This window comes from Myripristis murdjan, chromosome 24, assembly GCF_902150065.1.
Source record: "Myripristis murdjan chromosome 24, fMyrMur1.1, whole genome shotgun sequence".
Lineage (NCBI taxonomy): Eukaryota > Metazoa > Chordata > Actinopteri > Holocentriformes > Holocentridae > Myripristis > Myripristis murdjan.
Window position 1 is genome coordinate 6,515,049 of NC_044003.1, and position 25,628 is coordinate 6,540,676.

The window sequence follows — 25,628 nt, forward strand, 5'->3', positions numbered from 1 at the left end:
GATGCTCCTGATGAGCCGGTCCAGTCGGATCGAGCCTCGAGTCTCCCGGCGTTTTGCAGCAGTACCTTGTGATTTATGGCCACAGCGATCTGGGGTGCGGTTTTCAGAGGCTGACTCAGGTTTTGCAGACGGCAACAACTCACTGGGTGACATTTGACAAGTACTTAAGATGCACAGGGGTCTCAATTTTTTTGCCTTAAAGCAGAAAAGCCAGCTCATGGGTGATTTCTTACCATTTCCTTGATTTTTTTCTGAATAAAAACAGCTCAGGGGGAAGATATTTGCCTCCACTGCTGGTCAAATCAAAGAGGTATTTCACCGCCGTCTGTCCCTCGCCTCATTATTCTGGACAAACGGTTGTGATCGCCCGTGTCGGACTCATGGAAATAAATTGGCTGAGAGAAAGAGACAAACTGACTTAATCCTCTCCACCCAATGAAAAAACTCTGAGCTAATTTAATTAGAAATTAGCAGCCTATTTCCCGGTGAACAATGCATCCCAGTCCAAGAAGCCCCTCTGTCTCTCTTTAGCAAAACCTCTTGAAATGCCGTGGGTTGTCTTGCTCGGCGATGGCGCGGCTATGACCGGTTCGTGCCGTGTCGTCTCTGCAAACCTGCAGCACAAAAAACAACAACAGGAGAAGAGAATGAGCGAAAACGCCGGGACCTTCTTGTGTTTGGGGATTGAAAATGGAAGTGACAGATCGACCTCGGGGCCGCCGGGGCCCACTCGCTTCAGCCCAGGCAGAAAAACAAACGCTGTTTCTGAAAGTCAACCGAGTGGCCGCCCGTGACTCTGCAAGGTCTCGGTGGAACATGTCGTGATGAGAGATGTGTCTTTGGGGACAGAAATGATGCGCTTTGATGGACGGAAAATGCCCTCTTAAAGCCGTGCTGGGATGTTCTGCATTTTCTTGGCAACGCCGTCTGAGAACAGCGGTGCTGAAGAGATAATTGGATTTGGTTTGGATTCGCTTGATTGCGATTGCCTGACGACATCGCCTCGGAAAAGTGTCCTCACTGGAACCGACAGCAACACGGTCACAAAACAGGAACCGGTCATCTTGCAGAGTGGGACCTCACTTATTTTGTGCACTTTTCCTATCTTTTTTTCCCTCTCTGACAAAAATGAGCGAGCACTTATATCTGTGACGGGGAACGGTAATTGCTTGAATTTAAAATCTTTGCATCTCTGGCCACGCTTCTCTTAACCTGCGCTGGAAACATCACAGAGGCGGACGCTTCTCTACTTTCACGATCAGCGTCTCTTCGTCCACCTTTGCTCTCTCCAGTGAACAATACAGATGTTCACTGCAGTTTCCAGCAGCTGTTTTCATGTCGCTGAAACAGAAGCAAAGCGACCGATTTCTTGACCCAAAGTGGCGTCACTTCTGCTACCTGCTGCCACCTGCTGCTGCAAATTTGGACATCACTGATTCTTTCGCTTGCACGCGTTTCATTCTGTTAGGAAAAGGCTTTAGTTGCTTTAGTAAGTCAGCTATCGATTTGTTGAGCCGACTCTCGTCAAGCTACAGTTTGTTCGTGTTTTGGAGGTGAAACGAAGTGTAAAGACGAAGTTTACTGTGTCACCGTAAGCCACATTTGGAAATAAGTCCGCCCTGTTGGCCAAACCGCTGTAACTAGAGCACGACTGAATGGATCCACACCTAAAGGCTCATTTATGCTCGACATTAAATGCGGATACGGAGCCGTCTGTCCATGCTCTGCGCTCATGTCGTCTGTATTTGTGCAGGTTTTCAGGTTTTCAGGACGAAATGGAGCAGCACCGCCAAAAATCGTGGGGGAAGCGCAGCTGATAGTTCAAGTGAGACCGGCTGATGAGCGAGACACGAAGTTTAAAAAACTGATAATATTGGAGAAAAGAATTCTCCGTCCTCCTGCGGCGATGTGTTCAATGACCTCGCGCGCCGCCGGCCTCCCGCGGCGATGTGTTCAATGACCTCGCGCGCCGCCGGCCTCCCGCGGCGATGTGTTCAATGACCTCGCGCGCCGCCGTCCTCCCGCGGCGATGTGTTCAATGACCTCGCGCGCCGCCGTCCTCCCGCGGCGATGTGTTCAATGACCTCGCGCGCCGCCGTCCTCCCGCGGCGATGTGTTCAATGACCTCGCGCGCCGCCGGCCTCCCGCGGCGATGTGTTCAATGACCTCGCGCGCCGCCGTCCTCCTGCGGCGATGTGTTCAATGACCTCGCGTGCCGCTGTCCTCCTGCGGCGATGTGTTCAATGACCTCACGCATCGCCGTCCTCCTGTGGTGTGGTGATGTGTTTAATGACCTCACAGACCATCGCCGTCCTCCTGCGGTGATGTGTTTAATGACCTCGTGCGCTGCCATCCTCCTGCGGCGATGCGTTCAATGACCTCACGCATCACCGTCCTCCTGCGGCGATGTGTTCAATGACCTCGCACGCCGCCGTCCTCCTGTGGCGATGTGTTTAATGACCTCACCCGCCACTGTCCTCCTGTGGCGATGTGTTTAATGACCTCACAGACCACCACCGTCCTCCTGTGGTGATGTGTTCAATGACCTCACGCATCGCCGTCCTCCTGCGGCAATGTGTTCCATGTTGCCGGTCCATCATTACGATATTTGTTGTTGTCAGAGATTTTTGACTCCGCGCTGCCCTCTAGTGGATCCATGCCGACATAAAGGACACATGGAAGCACGTGGGCAGCGACGGCTACATCGTTTGAAACAGACGTATTTATTTTTGTACGTAAAGGGAGCCTGAATGAGCCTTTCATCCCTTTTATCTCTTTTCCTAGCCCATATACAGTGGTGGAAAAAAGTTTTCGGACACCCTTAAAATTTTACACAATCTCAAATATTATCATGAAATATTTGTGGAAAAATCTTTTTTGTGTTTCAAAAGGTGTGGCTGCATTAGACAGATACAAACTGTCTAATGCAGCCAAAAAAATTATATTATATATTTTTTTGTCGCCTGGCCTTCTGCGTGCCCTCACATTAGTAGGAGGAAGATAAAGCTGGAAACTGGACTCATCTGACCACAGAATCTTCTTCCAGTTCCTGGCTGTCCAGTTCTTGTGTGCCTGGGCCCGACGACACCGGGCTAACCTCTGTCTCTCATTGATCAGGGGCTTCTTGATAGCCTTGTAGGACCTTAAGCCATGATCTAAAAGTCGGCCATGTACAGTGCGGGTGGAACACTGGACACCAGTTTGGTTTGACCACTGCTGCTGAAGCTCCTGTGATGTCATTGGGCGGTTTTGCTGCACATGCGGATCAGGATGTGGTCATTTCTTGCTGAAGAAACCCTTGGACGCCCAGATCTTGGTTTGTCTTCCAAGCTGTTGGTTCGTCTGTATTTCTGCAGAGTGGATCCAACTGCTGAAGGACTGCATCTGCACTTCCTGGCTGAGAATCTTTATCTTCAGGCGTGTTTCCTGCGTTAGGTTCCTTGTTTTAGCCATTTTAGTGTCTGAAGAACTTTCAGATGTGCTGGATTTATATAGACACCAAGCTTGGCAACAAAAATTGTGTCTTTTAATAAAAAGAACCACCTTCATCACTGGTACCAAAATGACCCAATACTCAAAATTTCTTATGTATTTTTATGGAACCAATCAATTTTAAGTTTTTAATGGCTTTTTTAGGGTTTGTTTAGTATTTTGGCTGTGACTGTACTAAAAGAAATTGCACTTGAAGACCTAAGAGTGATTCTTAATGCAATATTTCACAAATGCATGGGGTGTCTGAAAACTTTTTTCCACCACTGTGCTTTATCGTTTTAGCCATTGTTTATCCCCAGGCATGGATTGCTAATATTGTGACAGAACTGCAAAATCTTTATTAAATTTACATTTTGCAAAACAGAAACAAATTCCATCTCTCTTCCTTTGCAAACCCATCGCTGTGTGTCAAAAGGTCACACTCCATGCCACACACTACATGGACGTGCCATGACTCTGCACGAAGACTTCGCCAAGTCCTTACTTTTGTTTGTTATACATCCTAATAATATTGAATAACCTGCATAATGGCAACGTGCTTTAGTCCCAGTTACAGCTGATTAGTTTTTAAATCAACACTTTATCCACCCTGCACATGTTTTTACTGACTTCATGATTACAGTTTTTTTCAATCGCTTTACCTCCTCTGTCAACTCAGAAACGCTGGTATCAAAACAGTTAATCCATAGGCCTAATGAGAGGTGCACTTCCCAAAATAACACATTTTGTTTGCAAAAGGCTCTTACCATGACAAAACATTTCAAACATGCAGCAAAAGCACATTTTGTCACCGCCCAACACAACTTGCAGTCAAGCAACATAATCCAGCCACTCACTCACTTCATACTCAACACCAAAATGCAACATACCCTTTTCAGTCTGAGCAGGTTCAACCTTACTTTTTTCCTGTGTGTATTGCAGTCATATTTTTGACAATTTACATAGTTACATTTTGTAAAGCAAGTAGCAAAATCCGATATTTCCCTCAAACAGCTCAACTTCTGCCCAAATGTGTAGATTCCTTCAGTCAGCTCTACTGTACTGTAACACAGCTGACAGCAGAATACAAAATACAGCTGTCAGTTTGAACAAGGTTCTCCTGTGAGCTGCACATTCAAATGCAAACTTACAGTAAAGAATTGCATCCAAAGTCAGAAAGACTTTGAAGTGAAATTTTGCTCTATTGATGGCAAAAACTGAAATACTGTAATTCACATACAGTATTACACAGAAAAACTCTGCAGCAGAGTTGAGAAAAAAAAATACAGAATACAATTTATAGGCCCCTTTTTTGTAGGTGCATCCTGATTGATTGGTGATTGGTGATTTGTGGAAAGGGCAGTGATGCAGGTGCACTAGTGATTTCACAGAGATGCAGGTCATTTCTATCAGCTGTGAGCAGATGTTTTGCTTTTGACTACCACAGAGAAGTCAATGGAGTCAGGGCCATGTAAATGACACATGTGAGAAGTGTTGTGCAAAAGAGCCTGAAAAATGTGTGAATCCAATGAAAAGGTATGAACACATTTGCAAAAGAAAACTTCTGCTGTGGTTTGGAAGTGAAGATGACGACAAAGTGGATCCCAGTTTCATTATACTGGAAAAAGCGAATGAAAAAAACTGTAAGTTTATGATGGGGGAATTCAAAGGGAAATGAACCTTCTGCTCACCTTTACAAATTAAATCAGGATTTCATGGTTAAGTCCGTTAAATACCAGTGTGTGTGTGTGTGTGTGTGTGTGTGTGTGTGTGCATTACTGTGTGATATACTGACATGATGAATAGCGCGCAGCCTTCAGAAACACAGTGTCAAAACCTTGGGCAGTTACGCAGACGCTCGGTGAAATAAAGGACACAGTGAGCGCATTACACTCGCTCTATCTGTGTCGATTCTGTTTCAGGGGGACAAAAAAAAAAAAAAATTCCATTCATCAAACCCGCCGGTCTCATCTTCACCGTCTCCACCCTCACCTGCAGCCCCACTGTATGTCAAGTTAACCTGAAGGTTTTGTAATTTTTTTTTCTGTGTTTCAGCATTTATACTGCCTCATAAATTCACACCTGGGAGCCGCGCAGTGTAACTTTGACTGAGCAGCTCCACCGGTTTACTCAACACACGCCAATCTGTATTTCCTTTCCGAGGATAGTCTATAATCTCAAAGTATTTTTTTTTTTCTCAGCATAAAAATAATACCATCCAGAGCTCTGGTGTGTTTCCAAAATGCATAATCTGACGGTGCATACTGTAAGGAAATATCTAAATAAGTCATTTAGAGTCAGTTAGTTTTGTTTTTATTCAAACTGAGTGAAAGGGATGAGATAATCCCACTTGTTTTCACTGTTGATCAAGTTGTTTCTGTAATTTTCTTCAAGTGACATTTTCTGCCTTGTCATCTGCCTTGTTCTGCCTTGTTTCAACGTATTTACCTTCACCAAGGAGGAGAAACCTCCAGCAGGGAGATGTCTCACCACCCACGTCCATCTGTCTGTCCTTCAGCAGGACAAATCAAAAATTACTGGACTGATTTGCATGAAACTTGGTGGGAAGGTTGGACATGGGCCAGCGAGGAAGTGAGCATGGCTTGGCGGTGTGGGCGGGGCTTAGCACATGGGCCGTAGTATCAACCACATCCACGTCACATCATGAAAGCCTGTGGAGAGATTGGTCATCGGTCATGTCGGCTTCCAGCAGGGTCTCAGCTGCACTGTACGACAGAGATGCACCCATCGATTGGCTTGTGCTCAGAACTGGCCAGTGTTTTTACCCGATCGGCTCTGACTGGTGACCGGCCGGTCAGCCTCGGTTTAGCCGACTGTGTGGCAGCAGGACGGCAAAACAAAATATGTATGTAAATATTTTGCTATGGTGATGTCGCTTTGCTTACGAAGATCATTACCTTTGCCTTAAGTCTCTGCAGGCCTCCACAAATTTTACCGTCCTGGGGCCGGATTCTCTAAAGGATCTTACGATTAAATTTCCTCTTAAGTTCCACTTTTTTCTTATATTTGGGTTTAAGAAGTATCTTAAGATATTTTTGAATTCAAAAACAAAATATCTCAAGAACCCAAACAAAAGATCTTAAGAATGCTCGCAACTTTATTCTTATGCTTTTTCTTAAGAATAAATGGGATTCTTGAAATAAATTATCTTACTATTTTTCTTGAATAGTATCGTAACTTTAAGACAGGTAAAGGTCGTCTTAATTAACCACATGCTGTGTGAAGGTAAGCTATTTTTCAAACATCTTTGATTAATTTAGAGCTTAAATTTGATTATATAACATAGATTAATAATGCCTTAATAATTTTACATTGTATATGTTAACATAGTGATAATCATTATCTAAACTGTAATTCAGCCTAATATCTAAGCCAGTATTTAGACACATACAGGCTATTGTTTCTGAGTCTAGATGAGGTCATCTTGTTTAGCCACCAATCACCACTCAAGTTAGCTAGCACTAATGCAACTAATGTAGCACTAATGCAACTAGCTAGCTAAAGTAACGTTAGTTAGCTAACGGTTAGCTAATGTTAACTTTTCGAACTGGTAATTTAATTGCCAGTCGTTCGCGCTTGTGCACGCGAGGCTGTTTGTTTACATAAAGGTAGATAGATGCAAAGTTCGTAAATGGAAAAAATCAAGAAGTTCGCAAGATAATGTGCAGATCTTAAGAAAATAATGGGGAATAGCACTTGAGAACATTCTTATGAACTTCTGATTTTTTCCTCTTACGAAACGTCTTAAGATTATTAGTAAGAACGTTTTAGAGAATCCGGCTCCAGCTCTCGTCCACTTGCATGACATCCGGGTTAAAAAACAAAAAAACATTTGTATGCTCTGAATTTTAGTTCTTAAAAAGAAAACCAGAATCGTCAAGTCAGACTTGGAAAAAATCGGATATCGGCCAAAAAAATGAAAATCAATGCATCTCTACGATACGTTTGTGCTAAGCCACGCCTCCTTTCAAAGCTGCTGTCATAGGACACGCCCCTTTCATGAGGCCCAAACTACCCAGGTGCAGCAGCTCCAGGGACCTAAACGTTTCCTTGAGCCCGTTGCTGTCGACACCGTCGTCTACAGACACAAGCATCAGGCTGTGTGACTCTTTTTAACCGCCTTGTTGACAGATCAGACACTTTTACAGTGTTTTTTTTCTGTTGTTGAGCCTATGGTAGAAAAGCTGAGTCCTCTGATGTGTGTGTGTGTGTGTGTGTGTGTGTGTGTGTGTGTGTGTGTGTGTGTGTGTGCCTGAGAGAAATGTAGAAGAACAAACTAAGAGCATCTGTCTTTGCTCTTTGCTCTAAATCATCTGTTGAGTGTTTGATGTTTATTTATTTGTGCTTTAGAACATAACTGCTGTGAACCAGTCAGAAAATAATGTTTTATTTCTCTAACTCACCGGCTTTCTCATGCACAACATCACCACGCTCTCTCTCTCTCTCTCTCTCTCCTCCCTTCGTCCTACAGTTTAGGACGAGGGGAATACTTTCTTGTTTTACCGGTGAAGTGATACGCAAGTCGTAGTCGACCACTAAGAAATGTTGCGCTGAAAGCCCCGCCCCCCTCAAAGTTCAAATGTCCCGACTCCAAGTAGCAATTTTTCTCGATTAAAAAAAAAAAAAAAAAAAAAAGTTCCTCGTGCCTGGTAAAAGCTCCTGCAGTTGAAAGCCGGCTACAGAAATTTAATCCTGCTGGAAAATTGTCTGCTGTTACATTAAAGCTGTGTAGAGCTGGTGGTTTTTAGTGGCCTATGAGAAATACTGTTGTTTTATGCTGTGGCTTTGATAATCCTCTAAGATCAACAAAGTGTGTGAGTGAGAGTAGTTGTCTATAAACATAATTTTACTCAGATTATTTACTGAACACGTAATATCAGATGCATTCTTGTTTTTTGTAATATAAAAAAGGAACGGGCATCATTCTTTTTCACTATTGAGGAAACGTGAAACATGAAATTTAGGGAACATGGAGCGGTAATTTGTTTGAAAAATAATTCCACCGAGGTCTGGGATCACGGGGTGGATCTCCCTCAACAGAGGCTGGGTGTGTGTGTGTGTTTTTCCAGCAGGGAGTCGGAGCTGTAATCAGCAGCGTGCGACCCTCCGGCCCGCCGACAGGACAAAGAAAACCCGCCGCGTGCTTCCACGTCAAAACAAACTGCTGCAAAGAGAGCAATCTGTATGCTAATTACAGCAAAGCAGCTCCTGTCCGCTGTGCACGCTGATCAAAGCAGCTCTGATCAAAACGGCCGTGAACAGCAGCCGGAGGGAGGCCGGCGGGCCCCGGGGGTCCGAGCCCCGCCCCTCACCTGCCTGCGGCCCCGGACACACCTGAGGGACGCACACAGCAAAACAGAGGCACAGCAACACCTCGCCGTTCTGTGCAAACGCCTCAACGGTCAAAAAAGAAAAAAACAGACAAGACGTAAATTAAATATTTTCACAAAGAGAAATGCACCTGCTGTTCATTTGTTGGAGTTTAAGTCACTTTGAAATCTTTGCCAGAGTTCCTGAAATGACTCCCTCAGCTGAGTGAGTCTGAAGTGGATCCTCGGGGTTCCCACAGGTCACAAAAAACCCGGAAAGTCATGGAGTATCATGGGATTCTATCAGCCCCAGCTGTGTGGTGTTCGTGCCGTCAAACAGAATCACACATTTTAATAGGACTGGCGAATCAGAGGTGTGTTTAAAATTGTAGTCAAGGAAAGAAACCTCATGTTGCATTGATGTAGGACGTGGATATTCCACATGTCGGTCACGGAAACTCATGGGAAAGTCGGGGAATCTGACATGTGACCCTCGATTCTGTCTGGGAACCTGCTGCCAAGTGATTGACCTCGAGGTTTCTCATGCTGGGAGGAAGGCGGATTTTTCTCCGTCTTCCTCCAGCAGCACGCCGAGCCGAGCCGAGCCGCGGCCTCGCTGTGCCGACCTGCCTGACCCGCGTCCCGCCGCCTCACCTTCAGGAGCCTCCGACATAATTAGCATTCCACCTAACGCGGTGTTTACATCGGCATTGATCTCCTGCCGTTCAGCATGATAATGCAGCGTGTGGCAAAGGACAGAGTCAGAGTCGATATCCGCTGCTGAATGACTCCTGTTGCTGCCTGCAGGGACACAAACTCTTCAGCACAACTTTGATGTGTTTCCGGTTGACTTCTCTCGATCATTTGTGGAGATCTCAGGTCAAAAAACTAATTTTACACTTAAGGACTGTGGTTATCAATACTAAACTTTGTTAAAACCCACTCCTACTATGGTTTCCTCACATTGTAATACCTATGTAATGTAATAATTTCTACAGAATGTATAAAAGCGGTGGTAATTTAGAACTAGATATCATTTCTCCTTCTTTTCTCCAGCCATTTATTCCACTACCCAGACTTTCTTCACACCAGTATTGCATCACCAGAATAAAGTCCTCCACATTAGTTTTCCTAAAAGCAGCAGCACTGTTGTGTTTTTGATTTGAAATTGGGGCGAAGCAAAACGTCCCCTCCGCCAGGGAAAGCAAACACACACAGCAAAACACTGCAAACTGCAAGCTGGACGAAAGGCTGCAGGCCCGGGATCAGAGCAGGAGAGTAAAACAGGTACTTGAACGCTTCGTGTGCACAGCTTCATGAACAACACACCTCACAGCAGCAGCAGCAGCAGCAGCAGCAGGAGGGGGAAAACAAAAACAGGTTAAACAGCCTGAGGTATCAAAACTATTTTTATTTGATTGACTTTGCTTTTAAGTTAGCCTTTAGAGAATTCAACACGGTGGAATAAAAGTGTGTTTGAAAGCTTCACTGTCTTTGGGAGCTGGACATCCCAGAAAATCTTGTTTCCTTAAGGTAAAAAAAAAAAAAAAAAAAAAAAAAAATCTAGCAATGGGATGACCTCACTTGTTTCCAATTCACTTTCACTAGTTTCATGACTTAATTCTGGGAACAAGTATAAACATGTTGAAACGAGGCAGAATAAGGCAGTTAGGTCCATTTGGATCAAGAAGATGACATTTGATTTTAAATAAAAACCTCTGGAAACAAGTGGGTTTATCTCATTCAAACAGAATTTTAAGAATCTCCGTGTCTATATGAGTTGGTAAGATGGTTGCACCGTATAAAGATCCATCTGGAGGTCATAGTGATCAACATCTTCTGTTCCTGCTTGAAGGAACACTCCAACATTTCGGGCAAAACAGCCTTTTTCCATCTTCCCCAGACTGAGACCAGATGTTTAACACCATTTTCTCCTCTGTACGTCCACTGGTTCAGTTCCTATGGGTAGCATTCCATGTTAGCTTAGCATAAAGACTTAAAGTCTATAGGAGTCATTAGCCTAGCTCCGCCAAAGTGGAGAAAGAGATAGATAGATAGATAGATAGATACTTTAGATAGATAGACAGATACAGATACTTTATTCATCCCGCAGGAAATTCGCAGTTTTTCAGCAGTATCCACAGATTACAGATTAATTAAATAAAAAAATAAAAAATAAAGAATAAGATCTAAGTATAACAGAATAAGATCTGAGTACAACAGAATAAGATCTAAGTACAACCCAGTGTGCAAAAAACAATATGCAAAAAAGAAAAACAAAAAAAACGTGTGCATGGGTGTATAAAATGTGCATAGAGGTAGGTCAATGTGCAAATTTAGAAGAAATATACAGTATACACAGATTCATTCATTCATTCAAACTTTATTTATTCTCGAATGGACATTGAGGTTACCCTCATTTTCGATGCCGTCGAGTTTACAAGCGCATTAAAAACAAAATAACACATACATATAATAAGAAAATCATTTAAAACAAATACAATCAGAAACACAGTGTTCTGAGATTAAAGTCTTAAACTGTGCAAGAGAGGGGAGTGCTTGCATCTTCAGAGTGTGCTGGAGGGTGTTCCACGAGTTTGGGGCATTATGAGAGAATGCAGTTTTACCAAGTTCGGTACAAGCTCGGGGAACTTTTAGGAGTAATAAGTCAGCTGAACGGGTCATGTAAGTGCCAGAATTCCATGCTAAAAGGTTTGTGATGTATGATGGTAGTCTACCAAGAAGGGCTTTAAAGATGAATAAAAGCCAATGTCCTTTGCGCCTCTCTTCAAGGGAGGGCCAACCAACTTTCTTGTAGAGCAAGCAATGATGAGTGTCATATCTATCGCCAGTTATAAATCTAAGGGCAGAGTGATATATGATAAATAGCAGTAAGCAATATAAGCACTATAAACAAGGATTATAAAAAAAAAAAAAAAAATAGAAATATGAACAATTTAAACAGCAGTGGAAAATAACCTAACCTGAGGAACACACGCTCCGACCGAGGTTCAGAGTTAGTGTGAAACCATGAGACCAAGACTGTCGACAGAACCTGACGCCCGGTACTGGGAATTCAGCTGTCAGACTTGATCCAGCCTCATGGAATCACCCCTTCCCCTCCAGTCTTTACGTGTTATCTACCAGTAGTGCAGTATGTGTATAATGACAGCAACTCTGAAGCTGTCTAATTTGCACAGTGTGCCATGTGATATGATTGGAAATCCTTGTCTTGTAATTAAACAACAATCAAGATGAGTTGTTTTAGGAGAAAGAAATTTGTGTTGGATCTTCCTCTACCTTCAGCGATGCACAGATTGAAGGATAAATGTGTTCAGCGGTTACAGCTCCACCATCTGTATTGACTCTCATTTTAAAAAACAGACATGTTCATTGTGTAATGATACACTCTGAGTAAATTAAACAACTTCAGAGCTGTTGTAAGGTTGATTTTTTCACTTTGACTGAGCCCGGCTAACGACTCCCACAGACTTCAGGTCTTTATGCTAAGCTAACACGAAATGCTACCCTCAGGGCAGAGCTGAAAATGGTAGCAAACATCATGTCTCAGTCCGGGTAAGTCTGAAAAAGCGTATTTTGCACAAAACATTGAAGTAATCCTTTAAAGCTTACAGAAATAAACCTCACAGCAACTCTGAAGCTGTCTAATTTGCAGAGTGGTCAAACTTTGCTTTTAAGTTAGGCTTTAGAGGATTCAACAGGAGTGGGACTCCGGTGTTAGAAACAGTGATCTACAATAAAACAACAACAACAACAACAACAAAAACATTATAGATTAGTGGTTAGGAATAAAAGTGTGTTTAAAAGCGTCACTGCCTTCAGGAGCTGGACATCCCACTCAGAGACAAGCAGCGGGGCTAAAAATGGAGGCTGGAGCTCCTGGTGGCCGTCACGCCTGGTTCTCCCTGCAGCGGAGACGGAGGCGAAAGCTTGAACTCCACCGGCTCCAGCAGGTCCCAGGTTGAGGAAAGTTCCAGATTCCCCCTGATAGACCAAAAAAAAAAAAAAAAAAAAAAAAAAAGGCCATTAGACTGCGAAACCAGGGCACCTGAGCCACCTCCACATTAGCGACGGTTGCCATGGCTACTGACGTGGCGCCGACCTCAGAGGTGCTTCTCTCAAAGAAAACCTTTGTCCTTAAAGCATAATTGTGGCTCAGAATACCGCTAACGCTCTCAGTGTGCGGAGAATGCAATTTCCCCGAGTCTAAAGGGCCCCGCTGCTGTAACCCCAGGGACCGTGAGTCATGAATCAACCTGTGCGTCACGACCGCGGGAGTCGGCGGCGGAACTCGTGTCCAAACGAATGGATTTGTTTTGCCCCCGCTTTAGTTGGGCTTAGTTAACGCAGGTTTTGTCGGGCGGCGCGAGCGAGGAAAAGGGGGGAGACGGAGGAACCCCAGGAGGCTTTTTCGAGGAACGTTTTCACCCGGAAAAGAAAGCGGGAAAGAGGAAACAAAGGCAGGAATGTGGAAAAAAGCAAATGACTTCAAGAACAAGCGATGAAATTATGATGCAATGAAATTAAACTGATGATGTAATGAAGTCGAGTGTGTGGCCGTGATTCAGAATTGACGTTGGAAGTCGGAGGCCGGACTGACAGGATCAACTTCAGATTCAGATTTAGTCGACTTTGCTCTCATTTGACCTCACTTCTCCTCTTCCAGCTCCTTGTCTCTCCCCTCGGCTCGTTTCATCTCCTCCCCCTCTCTTCTCTCTCTCTTTGCACTCCTCCACTTTCCCTTCTTCTACTTTCTCGCATTTTATTTCACTCTTCATTTCTCTTCTCTTTGCATCTCCTCTCATTTCCTCTCCTCTCTTTTCCCAGGGCTTCTCTCCTCTCCTCTCCTCTCCTTGTTTCCTCCTCGACCTTTCTCGGCGACCGCTCTTCACCTTTCTGAATAAGCTGTCCTCCCTCGTTAAAAGCCCTCATTCCCCCCGGAAAAGTTCACTCATGTCAGGAGATTTCCAGGTATTACGGCAGCAGTACAACTGAAAGCTAATTTTATAATGCCGTTTTTTTTTTATGCTGTCGGTGATGCAGAACCAGAAAGCTGAGAGACACTGATGTGTGTTATGAACAAAGGTTGTTCTTATTTATTCCCCTGGCACTTTTCCCGATCACACAAAATCAGAATATTTTGCTCCATCTTCTGTCAGGATGATGTGATCTCTGACCCTCCTTGGTTGTCCCGACAAGCTGAACTTCAGTTTTCATGTTATTTGATCATAAAATCAGACCCCGCAGGCTGATGTCAGACCTAAACGTTAGTGGAGGCTGCAGTTTAGGAGGTTGGAGAGGGTTTGTGTTACAGAGTGCCTTCTGGTGCCTTCTGGTGTTCGCTGCTGGTTTCACTTTAACTTTAAGGTAGCCCTCTAAAATGTAAATGTCAAAACAGGTCAACAGGAGAAGTGTGAAACCTGCTGCAGTCACAAGCACACTGCAAAAATCTTAAAATCTTGTTTTCGTTGAAGTGAAAAAAAAAATCTAGCAGTAGGATGACCTCACTTGTTTCCAATTCACTTTCACTTTTGTTCAGGGAAAAAGTATAAATATGCTGAAACAAGGCAGAAGCAGCTTTAAAGGAGCAAAATCCCCTTTTTCTGACGTACCCAGACTCAGTCGAGATGTTAGACACCATTTTTTTTTCTCTGTACATCCACTGGTTCAGTTCCTATGGGTAGCATTCCATGTTAGCTTAGCATAAAGACTTGAAGTCTATGGGAGTCGTTAGCCTAGCTCCGCCAAAGTGAAGAAATAAACCTTACAGCAACTCTGAAGCTGTTTTATTTGCACAGTGGATCATAGGATATGATTGGAAATCCATGTCTTGTAATTAAACAGCAATTAAGATGAGTTGTTTTAGGAGAAAGAAATTTGTGTTGGATTTTCCTCTACCTTCAGCGATGCACAGATGGAAGGATAAATGTGTTCAGCGGTTACAGCTCCACCATCTGGAATGACTCTCATTTTTAAAAACAGCCATGTTCATTGTGTAATGATACACTCTGAGTAAATTAAACAACTTCGGAGCTGTTGTAAGGTTGATTTTTTCACTCTGACTGAGCCCGGCTAACGACTCCCATAGACTTCAAGTCTTTATGCTAAGCTAACACGAAATGCTACCCATAGGAACTGAACCAGTGGATGTACAGAGAAAAAAATGGTGTCTAACATCTCGACTGAGTCTGGGTACGTCAGAAAAAGGGGATTTTGCTCCTTTATTCCTTTAAAGCTGCTTCTGCCTTGTTTCAACATATTTATAATTTTTCCCTGAACAAAAGTGAAAGTGAATTGGAAACAAGTGAGGTCATCCTACTGCTAACACAAAACATTGAAGTAATCCTTTAAAGGTGTGTGTGTTTGTGAATGGGGAGTAGGTAAGGTGACTATTGTAAAAGACTTTGTTAAAAGACTTAAACTTGATTTTAAATTATTCATCAAGGCTCCTGATGAGTGTGTATGTGCTTTTGCATTTCCCTAAAGAGTTTCCTTTCCCCAGCCAGTGAACTGGGATGTGAACTGGCGACCTCCCAGTCTCAGGCTGGGTGTCTTCACAGGGAATGCACCGACAACTAGGTCAGCACACAGCAGAGTTCGCTTTAGGTCAGAGGCTTCGAATCATTTTCTACCGCATTTCTCACACCTACGGCGAATTCAACAAACTTCCAGTGTTGACAAATGTAATCGCTTCACAGCAGTCGGCTCGGTTAGTGTTTTTGTTTGCATATTTAGCGTAGCGGGGTGTTTGTGTGCATCATCATGATAGGAAGTGATAAGGGCTGCAGGAGCCGCTCCAATCGTTACGCTGATTATCCATTAGGCTCGTTAATCTCGTTAAGGGCCTTAAGGCAAGTTGGGGGCCGTTACGGGCTCGTTAGTGGCCTTTAGTCTCGTTAGGGGCTCATTAGCAGCCATCAGGGTCAGACACACCGCCAGATCGCTGCCCCGCAGCTGCGTGATGAGGAAATGAGTTTCCTGTTAACCAGCTGATATCACGGCGCTTTAGCGGGACGACGCTGCCTGTTGGTAAACAAACGGCCTCACAGAGCGGGAATATGAGACCCACTGGCGCGTCGATGACTTCCAGACACATCAACCAATCAATGCACAGCAAGTCTGGGAAGTGGAAACCGATCCTTCATTAGCCCTTCCCGCTTTAGAGATGGAGGTTTGTCCCAGTTTGCTCCCATCATCAGAAACTTGTCGCATTCTCCATGTTTTATTGTGTTTATAATGTCAGTTTGTGTTCTGTTTTGTTGTTTTACGGTCGTAAACTGCACCGAGACACTTTGTTGTGATGCTGCACTTTAAAGAAACTTTGACTTGACTTGTGAAATACAGCAGTAATACTCAAGAGGAGCTTTGTTCTCTGTGAAAACGAGCACAGCGGCGATGCAGCCGGGTAAGAAACACAGTCTGCTGATATTGTTTGACATCGGTGTATGTTACAGGCGCAAAAGTCTCTGTCAAAAAAAAGTTAAAAATCAGGAAAGAAGTGGTTCTCAATATGATAAAAAAAATGACTCAAACCTGCTGCTGAGACTGGCTGGCGAGTACATTTTAAATACACATGTACGTATATAAAAAATGGTTGTGGTTTTCCTGCAGCTACTTGAGTTTACATGCAAAGGTCAGGCCTGGGATTTGAGGTGGAATCCATTTGTATTAACTTCCTGAGGATTTCAGCCGCTTCCATGCATGAAACATCATGTAGTGACCTTTACATTCACTTCAGAACACAAACACCGCACTGTCAGTCAGACTGTGACTGCGAGCTAGGAAAGTGTGTGTGTGTTTGTGTGTGTGTGTGTGTGTGTGTGTCTTTCCCTCCCTCTCTCTGTGTGTCCAGCTCGAGGTTCTGACCTTGAATCAGAGCAGAGGTGTGTGAAGTACCAACACCTGATGTGATGTGTGTGTCTTACAGATGGCTGAACGGGGTGATTACAGTGAATGAATGGTAAACACGACCACCACTGTTATTATTGCAGCCTAAATGTTTGATTTCACAGCAACTGTTCCCATCCATTACAATGTGGCACGCATTGCTTTAAGTGTTTTTTTTATTGCAATGCAGTGGGCGGAGTGAATGCAAATTGCAAAAATGGAGTTTAAAGGCAGAATGAGTCAGATTTCCCTACAAAACAATAAAGACTCTTACAAAAATAATCCTCTCCATCATGACTTGTGGGCCACTGGCAGTGTGTGTCGGTGTGTGTGTGTGTGTGTGTGTGCAGAGACGCTGCCCTCTGCATGGGTTTTCTTGCTTAGCTGAGGTCGGGACGCTTCTGGGCGTCGGCCTTTGGGTGGCAGGTGTGCAGCTCCCGGCCAATCACAGCGCAGCACGGTGCCAGATCGATAGACATCCAATAGGAAGCTGTGAAAATCACAGATGTGGAGAAAAAAAGGAAAGCTCGCCCAAAGCTCGTGCCACAGCGAGAGTGAATCTGGGGTTGAGCTTTCACCTGCTGGCGAGCACTGAGGGACAGGAGGAGGGTGTTTTTTCCCAGGATGGTGACCATTTCATTCTGTCGCCATCCTAGGAAACTAAGGAGGAGCAGGAGCCAACTTTGAACTTTGCAGCAGTGATGTCAGCGTTACCAAACGGTCCTGTTTCCTCTGCCCACAGGACAAACGAAGGAAAAAAAAAAAGTGGTTTCAAAAACTTCCACTCTGAGGAGCGTTTTCAGCGGCTAAAGACGTCAAACAGCCAAAACAGAGAGAAAAAAAAGTGGCGTTTTCAAAACCACCATTGCAGCCAGACACAGTCTCAGCCCACACAGCAAGCGTTATATAATCACATCAGGCCATTATTATAAGTCTGAGCGTAAAATATAATGGCTTCATTCATAAAAAAGCTCCATTAAAGGGCTAGTTCGCCCATTTTGAAAAAAAAAAATCTGATGTTATTTCTCTCGTCCCCGAGCTGTAAAGTTGCTCTCTCCTCCTCTCTCTGTTACTCTGAGCTGGATCCTGGCTGGACGCTCCAGATGCTAACCGTCAGCCTCCTTCCCCCCGGCTAACATTTGGTGGAAATAAACACCTTAATCCCATCAATCTGCGGCTGCCGGGTGCCTGGAAAGTAGGCTGCGATACAAAACTGTCAGCCGCCTTTTAGTTCCAATCCAGCCGCCAAAAAAATAAAATGTGGCCATGTTTTAATGTTTAAAACGCCGCAACTGTTAGCGCTGACATCTTTGCTTTTGACTCCTGTTTGCTCTCTCTCTCTCTCTCTTTCTGGTAGTCTTCCGCTCCTCCACCACGATAGCTTTCATCTTTTACCTGCAGTCAGCTGGAGCCTTAAAAAAAAAACAAAAAAAAACTTCTCTTTGCTGCTGTTGAAATCAGAAACATCAGTCTAAAGCTGAGCTGTTAGTGGTGATGCAGGTGTGTATGTGCACTTTTTTTTTTTTTTTTGGTGCACGTACACACCGTCACACGCCGCCCTCTGTGGCTCCGCGGGTTTGGATGAAGCGTCTCATTCAGCGGCAGAAGCGGGGCCTGTTTTTGTATTTCTAACACATTTCCATTTCCCCGACGTTTGTCGAGCGAACCGCTCGGCGATGCACGGGCTGTTTCTGAGTCCTGCTTCCTCACCGAACTGAAAGGATCCGTGTTATTATCGCGTTTACAATGCGGCCCGTGCTGAGTGCCATTCAGGATTTGGCAAAGTGGAACAGCGGGTCAGATAAAGTGGGACACTCAGTGAAGCGTTTCAAACTCTAAGCGGCTCCGAGCTTGACTTCATGCGCTCTTACTCGTTTTTTAATTAATAACCCAAAACTCTGTCCAGATGAAAAACCAAAAAAATAGGATAATAATGAGAGTTGTGGATTTAACTCAGTCCATTTCCTGCAGCACCTTTCTTTTCATGAGACTTTCTAATTTTCCTGCCCAACATTTATCTGATGGCTGGAGTTACTAATTACCTTTCAGAATAAAAGCTTTTCCATGCAACTTATCAGATGGTGCTACATTGTTAGAGCATAAACAAGCCAACAGGATGTGGAGCAATTTAATGCAGCAAGAACTGAACTCCTCCACCTATGACTACTTTTGAATGAATGAAGGTTTTATTTTGAACGTGTGAAAAAAACAAACAAACATGCAAAACAATGCAGAAACAATACAGAATAGTCGAAACAACAAATCTAATGGCGTCACATGTCCAAAAGGAGTAAAAAGAAGCGTATGCTTATTTAAATCCTACCCCTTCTCCACTACTCAGTAACTACTGTATCAGCTGACTTCCATACAATTTATCCAAATTACATTTTTTAAACCATATATCCATATACCCATAAAGAAACGTGTTATCATATGATCATTTGTGCATTTTTAACCATAGTAAAAATAAATAATGTGAATAATCAATCAAACAAACAAACAAAAAAATAACAGAGCAAAATAGACTTTTTATACTGAAGTAATTTCATACTTAAAATTTTTATTTTTAATATTGCTGTACTTTTCCTGAATGAACATTTTGAATGCCGAACTATGACTTGTTTTTCTATCATGGTTATTGCTGCTTTTACACTTCTACATTATAATAACAAGCAAATTTGATTGATGGTGAATCTCACTGGCAAAAGTCAGGTAGTGGCGAGTGCGTTGAAATACATTAGTGACATATTTACCTAATTTGAGTGCAATTAAACTAATTTCTGTGCATTCAAATCCTCATGGGACTCATGGGCCTTTATCTTTGGATGAAATCCTAAACTGGCACCGTCCTGGAGGGACAGTTTTGAGACATCTTCTGATTAAAAAAAAATCAATCGGGCGTCTGTTAGGAGCTTTTCTTCCTTTATTTCTGGAATGAAACCAAACTCCACAGCACATTTACTGGATATTTATGATGTTGCTGCCTTCATGGCCCCACGAGCTATAGAGGAACGATCCTTTGGAGCTGGAAACTGTCCAGTCCACGTTCCCGAAGGTGCAACAGGGAAGTGAAAAAATCAGTGTGACAGACGAGGCTCCAGGGAAAGATTTGGAAAAAATCAGGTCTCCATTTTGTGTTTTATTTTATTTCATTTTGTTTTTTAAATCCACAGTGTGAACAGAAGTAGAGGTGGATGATATATAATTTTCACATGTATTGACTGTATCTACTTTTGCCAAACTGTGTATAAAATTAGAATTTAAAATAGAAAAAAAGCTCACTCTAAATAGCAGGAATGTGTGTTAAATTTGATATGAACTACTTATGCTGGTAAAAGTTAGTCAGTTTACTTGTGAGAAAAGGAGATAAACTTCCACTTCTCACTTGACTCAAACTTTACTCATTAGTTCAATATTTGTTGCAAAATATTTTGTACCTGCAACACTTGAAATTGCCAGTTTCTGTCGCCCTTGTTCACGGTCACCGTCCATTTCCTGCAACTTTTACTCCAAATTTCACTCCATCTTTTTACCCGTCTCAGCGCTTTTCTGCTCAGGGACGACGCAAGAAAGTCATGCTGTCAGTGTGAGATAAATAAACCCAATAAATCATTGCATCAATAAAACATAAAATGATCAGTCTTAAGCGTTGTGTGCGTGTGTGTGTGTGTGTGTGTGTTGGGAGGGTGGGGTTCAGCACAGTGATGTAAGGTTTATGAGTGACAGTGTGTCTTTTACCTGGACGGATGCAGTGTGTGTTTCTGTGACCTGCTGGGCTTCATCTGGGAATGAAACCAAAACCGATATTTCATAACTTGCAAATTACAGTGAAACTCTTTTTGTTATTATAAGATAATTACGGGGTAACACAACCAAATTCTGGGGATTTAAGAGGTAAAATGAGTCACTTTGAAGTACTTAAGGTGTAACAGGCATCACTTTATTGTGCACAAGCCGACCCAGTAATACCTTGTATTTCTGTTTTTGGTCAATACAGTGTAATAATGAGGCTCTTATTAGTACAAAATTCTTACCCTGTGATTACAAAAGAGTTTGATTGTACTTTTTCGGGCTGTAAAATCAAGTGCCCCCCCAAAATCCCCGTCTGAACAAGGCACTTAGTCTCATATTCAGCACTGAAATCTTGTCTGTCTTCATCAGCCACTGGGATGCGATAATCCCACTTGTTTCCCAAGCTGATGAACCTGTTTTCCAGAATTTTCTTGAATTCAAGTGTCATTGTCTTGATCCCAGTGGGCTGATGTGGCTTAAGTGAAGTTGTCCTTTATTAATCCCCACGGCGAAAACTCATGCGTTTGACTCATCCTAAGTGTGAGGCCGGCACTGACGGGAGAATTAAACTAACGTACCTGTTTCTGATGGAGGAAACACACACAAGCACAGGGGGAACAGGCGCTGCCGGCTCAGTGGCAGATTCAAACCCACAACCTTCTTGCTGCAGGGCAATGGTGGCTAACCACTGAGCCTAGTTTCAACATACTTCCCAGAAAAAAAAATCCTTGAAACACGTCAAACTTCATTGGAAACAAGTGAGATAATCTGATTTCTCAAATGATATTGCGTGCTTTCGAATTTTGAATAAATTAAGTGAATGGGTGTCTCGCACCCATTCACTTAATCAGTCTACAGTGTCTTTGGCTTTCTTTCCAGCGTTATTGTTCACATCTGAACTGAAAATCAAAAATGCTGAGCTCCTCCATGCATCTTTCTCCAGCTCAGACTGACCATGAAACACCAGATCTGAGTCCAGCGGCACGGCAGCCAGCTGGGACTGAGGCGCGCTAATCAAAACTGTCCCATAAAGCAGGAAAAAAATCGATCGTCTGGATTTGGCGGACGAGGAAAAAGTGAGACGGGGCGTTTACTGTCGGTTTTAAAGGTTGTAAACATTACGCGAGGCAGCGATGTGCGTGACAATCTGCTTTTTTGGCGACTAAAAGACACACTGGATTTCACTTTGCACGCTAAAGGTGGCTTTAACTGCCAGGTGTAAACATGATCCAGATGTGAAATGCATGATAATGATAATGACGGTGTTAATGTGCACACAGGGTCTGCATGAGCGCTGCCACTCAGGGACTTCGGTCCCTGTCTCTGGCAGCGTCGGCGCCGTTTTCGGTCCCTGATGAGGGCTTTCAAACGGGGCTCGGTGATTACAAATCCAGACTAATTATCACTGTAATGACAAAATCCTGTTGTTTCCTGTCTTTGTCATCCAATCAGCAGCTGCAGGAGCCTGCTGGCTGACACACGCTGTCCAAATTAGCTGACAAAACGCTGGGAGCTACGTCTGCTGATACCACATTAATGACATAATTAACACAAAATCTATACTTGATGCCAGTTTAAAAATCCTAACTGGGATGATGGACTGGTGCGATGATTGCGTTAATGTCCAACAGACACCGAATCTCATTTCCTCCTACCGATCCGCAAAAAATTAAATCCAAAATATCCACCAAAAAATTGTGACAGACTGAGAGGATTCAGAGTAATCCAAAGTGGCAGCGACATGGTTTGCGTGGCCAGATGGTGAAAGGTGACAGGTGTTTACATCATTACATGCAGAGTCCGGTTGTATTTATACTGTTTCTGCAATGCACCATGGGAAACAGCTGTATTTGGGTTTTTTACGCCAAACTTGCTGCGAGGTTGCATCAGCTGAAAAAAAGCAAAAAGCTGAGCAAGTCTGGAATTTGGAAATATGAACGAACAACATGTTTTGCCCATCGGTGTTGCATAGAAGATGTTATATTTTCCCAGCAGAAAGAGGCGACTTTATGCGAGTTGCTGCATCCTTATCTATACAATCATGTATATACTTCAGTTCTATCTGTATATTGTCATATTCATTACCATCTGTATATTTCACATCTCATATCTCTTTTCCTTAGGTTAGCCCTTATTGTATATTTTAGTTTTTAGTCTTCATAGCAGAGGTGTGGACTCGAGTCACATGACTTGGACTCGAGTCAGACTCGAGTCATAAATTTGATGACTTTAGACTCGACTTGACAAAATGTAAAGAGACTTGCAACTCGACTTGGACTTTAACGTCAAGGACTCGTGACTTCACTTGGACTTGAGCCTTTTGACTTGGAAAGACTCCCTACTTTCCCCAAAACACAAAGATTAAAAAGTATGTTATTAAGGAACGCTCTATCTCCCTCTGTGTATACGTGTGCGTCTGTGTGTTTGTGTTCGTGTGTGCTGTCGGGGGGGTCAACTTACCGCGGAATTAGCCAAATAAAACAGAATCTATTTTTAACACAGAATTTAATAGCAAATGCACCGCACGAGCCAAAAGGCAGAGAAACTTTCCAGTCTACAGCAGCGCACTGACATAGATAGTGTTAGCCAGTGAAAATACAGCGAAGAGTCGCCACTCTGCTGTATTTTCACTGGCTAACAGCAGCACACTGGCTTAGCTTGTCTATTCAGAGAAGAGGTATCACTTCGTCTTATTTTTCAATCTATGTTATCACATGCATACTACTGCTGATTCATTGGTAGTTGAATTGTTAGGTCTGTTTGATAAGTAATTTACATTACTTACATTACTTAATTTACATTAATTACATTACATTACCAGACGGTGATTCTGCTTTACAATTTGATTTTATGACTGCAGGATCAAAAAGGTTTTCCCAGGTAGTGTGTTTTGTTAAATTAGAAGACAGTAACAAAATAAGAATGGAGCAAAAAAAAAAAAAAAAAAAACGTTTTCATAAATAAATGCAGATTTTAAAAGCATACATGATATGTTTATTACTCTGTTGTTAAAAGGACTCGAAAGGACTTGAAACTCAAACTGTAGGACTTGGGACTTGACTTGAGACTTGTCAGTCTTGACTTGGGACTTGACTCGGGACTTGCCTGTCTTGACTTGGGACTTGACTTGGGACTTGAGGGCAAAGACTTGAAACTTACTTGTGACTTGCAAAACAATGACTTGGTCCCAACCTCTGCTTCATAGTCTTTATTGTATATATTTAGCCTTTATTCTTTTTTTATTTAATTTTATTGTATGTTTCTACTGTTATCTATCTATCTATCTATTTGTTGGCGGTGCAACAGCGACTCAGCGAACACCGTGATGAAAACTCGGCGTGGGCTCGTGTTTTTTTTCATGAAAGAGCATAAAAATTCAAAGTCTCTCTCCCTCTTTCTCTTTCTCTCTCAGGTATAAGGCCATAGTGAACCCCATGGACATCCAGACGTCCAGCGCCGTGTTCTGGACGTGTCTGAAGGCGGTTTCCATCTGGCTGGTGTCCGTCCTGCTGGCTGTACCCGAGGCCATTTTCTCACAAGTCGTCTCCATGCAGGTGAAATGAAACATCGCTACCAGGGAGGCACGGCGATGCTATAGAGGCTCTATAGGGAAACCAGCGGTGTCTGTGTCTGCCTGTCTGGTGTGTGTGTGTGTGTGTGTGTGTGTCTCGCTCTGTTCGTGACCACACGCTGTTTGTCACTTACATCACGAGGCTGCACTCTCAGCAGACACAGGCCACATTTAATTGGATAAAACCGAAAAATTGATTTTAACCGCAGTGGGTCGGCACAGTGGGAAAACAAACTAAGCGGCCGTTGCGAAGACCTCTCCCTGTTAAAAGTGAGACCTAACAGGAGTCCAGCCAAGTGAAAATTGAAGGCCCCTCTCTCCGGTGGTTTCTATGACCTCAGAAAAACTCCTCCTGAAAGTAACGCATGATCGATTATCTCCATCAATAACGGCGGGTTTCATTACGGTGAATCATGGCCGTGGCTGGTCGTGCCAGCTGTTTGTAATCAGCTGTTTCATTATTTTACCGGTGACGGGTTTCGTCTCTGGTCTTGGTGAGACAGCTGTGTTCGGCAAATGGAGGTCCTTGCAATTGGAATAGAGTTGAAATGTCTTTTGAACCCATTACACTCACCACTTTGGATCTAATGGCCTAACAGCAGAGAGACAGGAAAGGCCTTGTTTCGTCCCAACCAGTCAGAGTTTATCCAAGCCAAGTGATTTGTAATGATATACAACCAGAGGGTATAAAGACGGGCGACTTTCCCCATATTTTTTAATTTGCCTTGACATTATTGGTTTACTGCTTCTTCCAAATTGCAACATTAAAGCACAAAGAGAGACCATTTGGACGGTTCCCTGCTTTAATGAAACTGTGCTCAGCCTCAGCAAAACTGAGCATTTATTTAAACAGGAATGGCAGTGCGGTGAATCCACTTTATTATGTTAGTTTAGGGTTTAGCTTGGGTGAGGGTTTATTTCAAGGCTGTTTAAGCCAACAAATTGACCAATCACAGCACTTGTGGGCTTTATTTTGCCCAGAACTCCATTGGGATTCATAGTGACACGCGGTGAACGCCCTCTTCAAGAACAAAAATGTGGCTATTTTTTGAGATTTAAGTGCTAAATGTAATTTCCTGCAAAGGATTAATAAAGTATCATTCATTCATTCAAATTTACTGAAAAAAAAATGGAAAAAATTGTTTTTGTAAGAAGGAAATCCTGGTGGTTTGAGCCCAGAATCACAATCTTCCCATCAGCATCTGGACATCGCCGTGACTTTGGCCAATTCAGAAGAAAACAATCTTGTGATTCTGGGCTAAAATCACCAGGATTTCCTTGTTCCTAAAATGTGGCTGATCCAACCTCACAAAGACAACACACATGGCTCGTTTATAAGAATAAGAGTATAAGAAAGATACAGTGGCTCTAGTAAACCATCGTGGATTTGAATCTGTCAAACAAGGTTGAAGGTTTGGTTTAGGATAATGATCCATCATCGCCTCTGAGTTTATGGACGACTGACAGCCTTTGAATGTCCTTTATATGTTGGTTGAAGCTCAGTTTATTGTCCAGTGTTGAATCTGAGGTATTTGAAGCTGTCAACCATGCCAAAA

The 25,628-nt window shown here is 43.2% G+C and overlaps 1 protein-coding gene across 1 annotated transcript in view; it reads left to right on the plus strand.

The window, feature by feature from the left end:
• The window catches only part of nmbr (neuromedin B receptor), a 79,737-nt gene that overhangs the window by 4,637 nt on the left and 49,472 nt on the right, over positions 1–25,628 (plus strand). Inside the window, exon 2 of the mRNA XM_030046694.1 lies at positions 23,914–24,055. Within this exon, the coding sequence (XP_029902554.1) occupies positions 23,914–24,055 (142 nt within the window). The remainder of the gene's footprint in view (positions 1–23,913; positions 24,056–25,628) is intronic.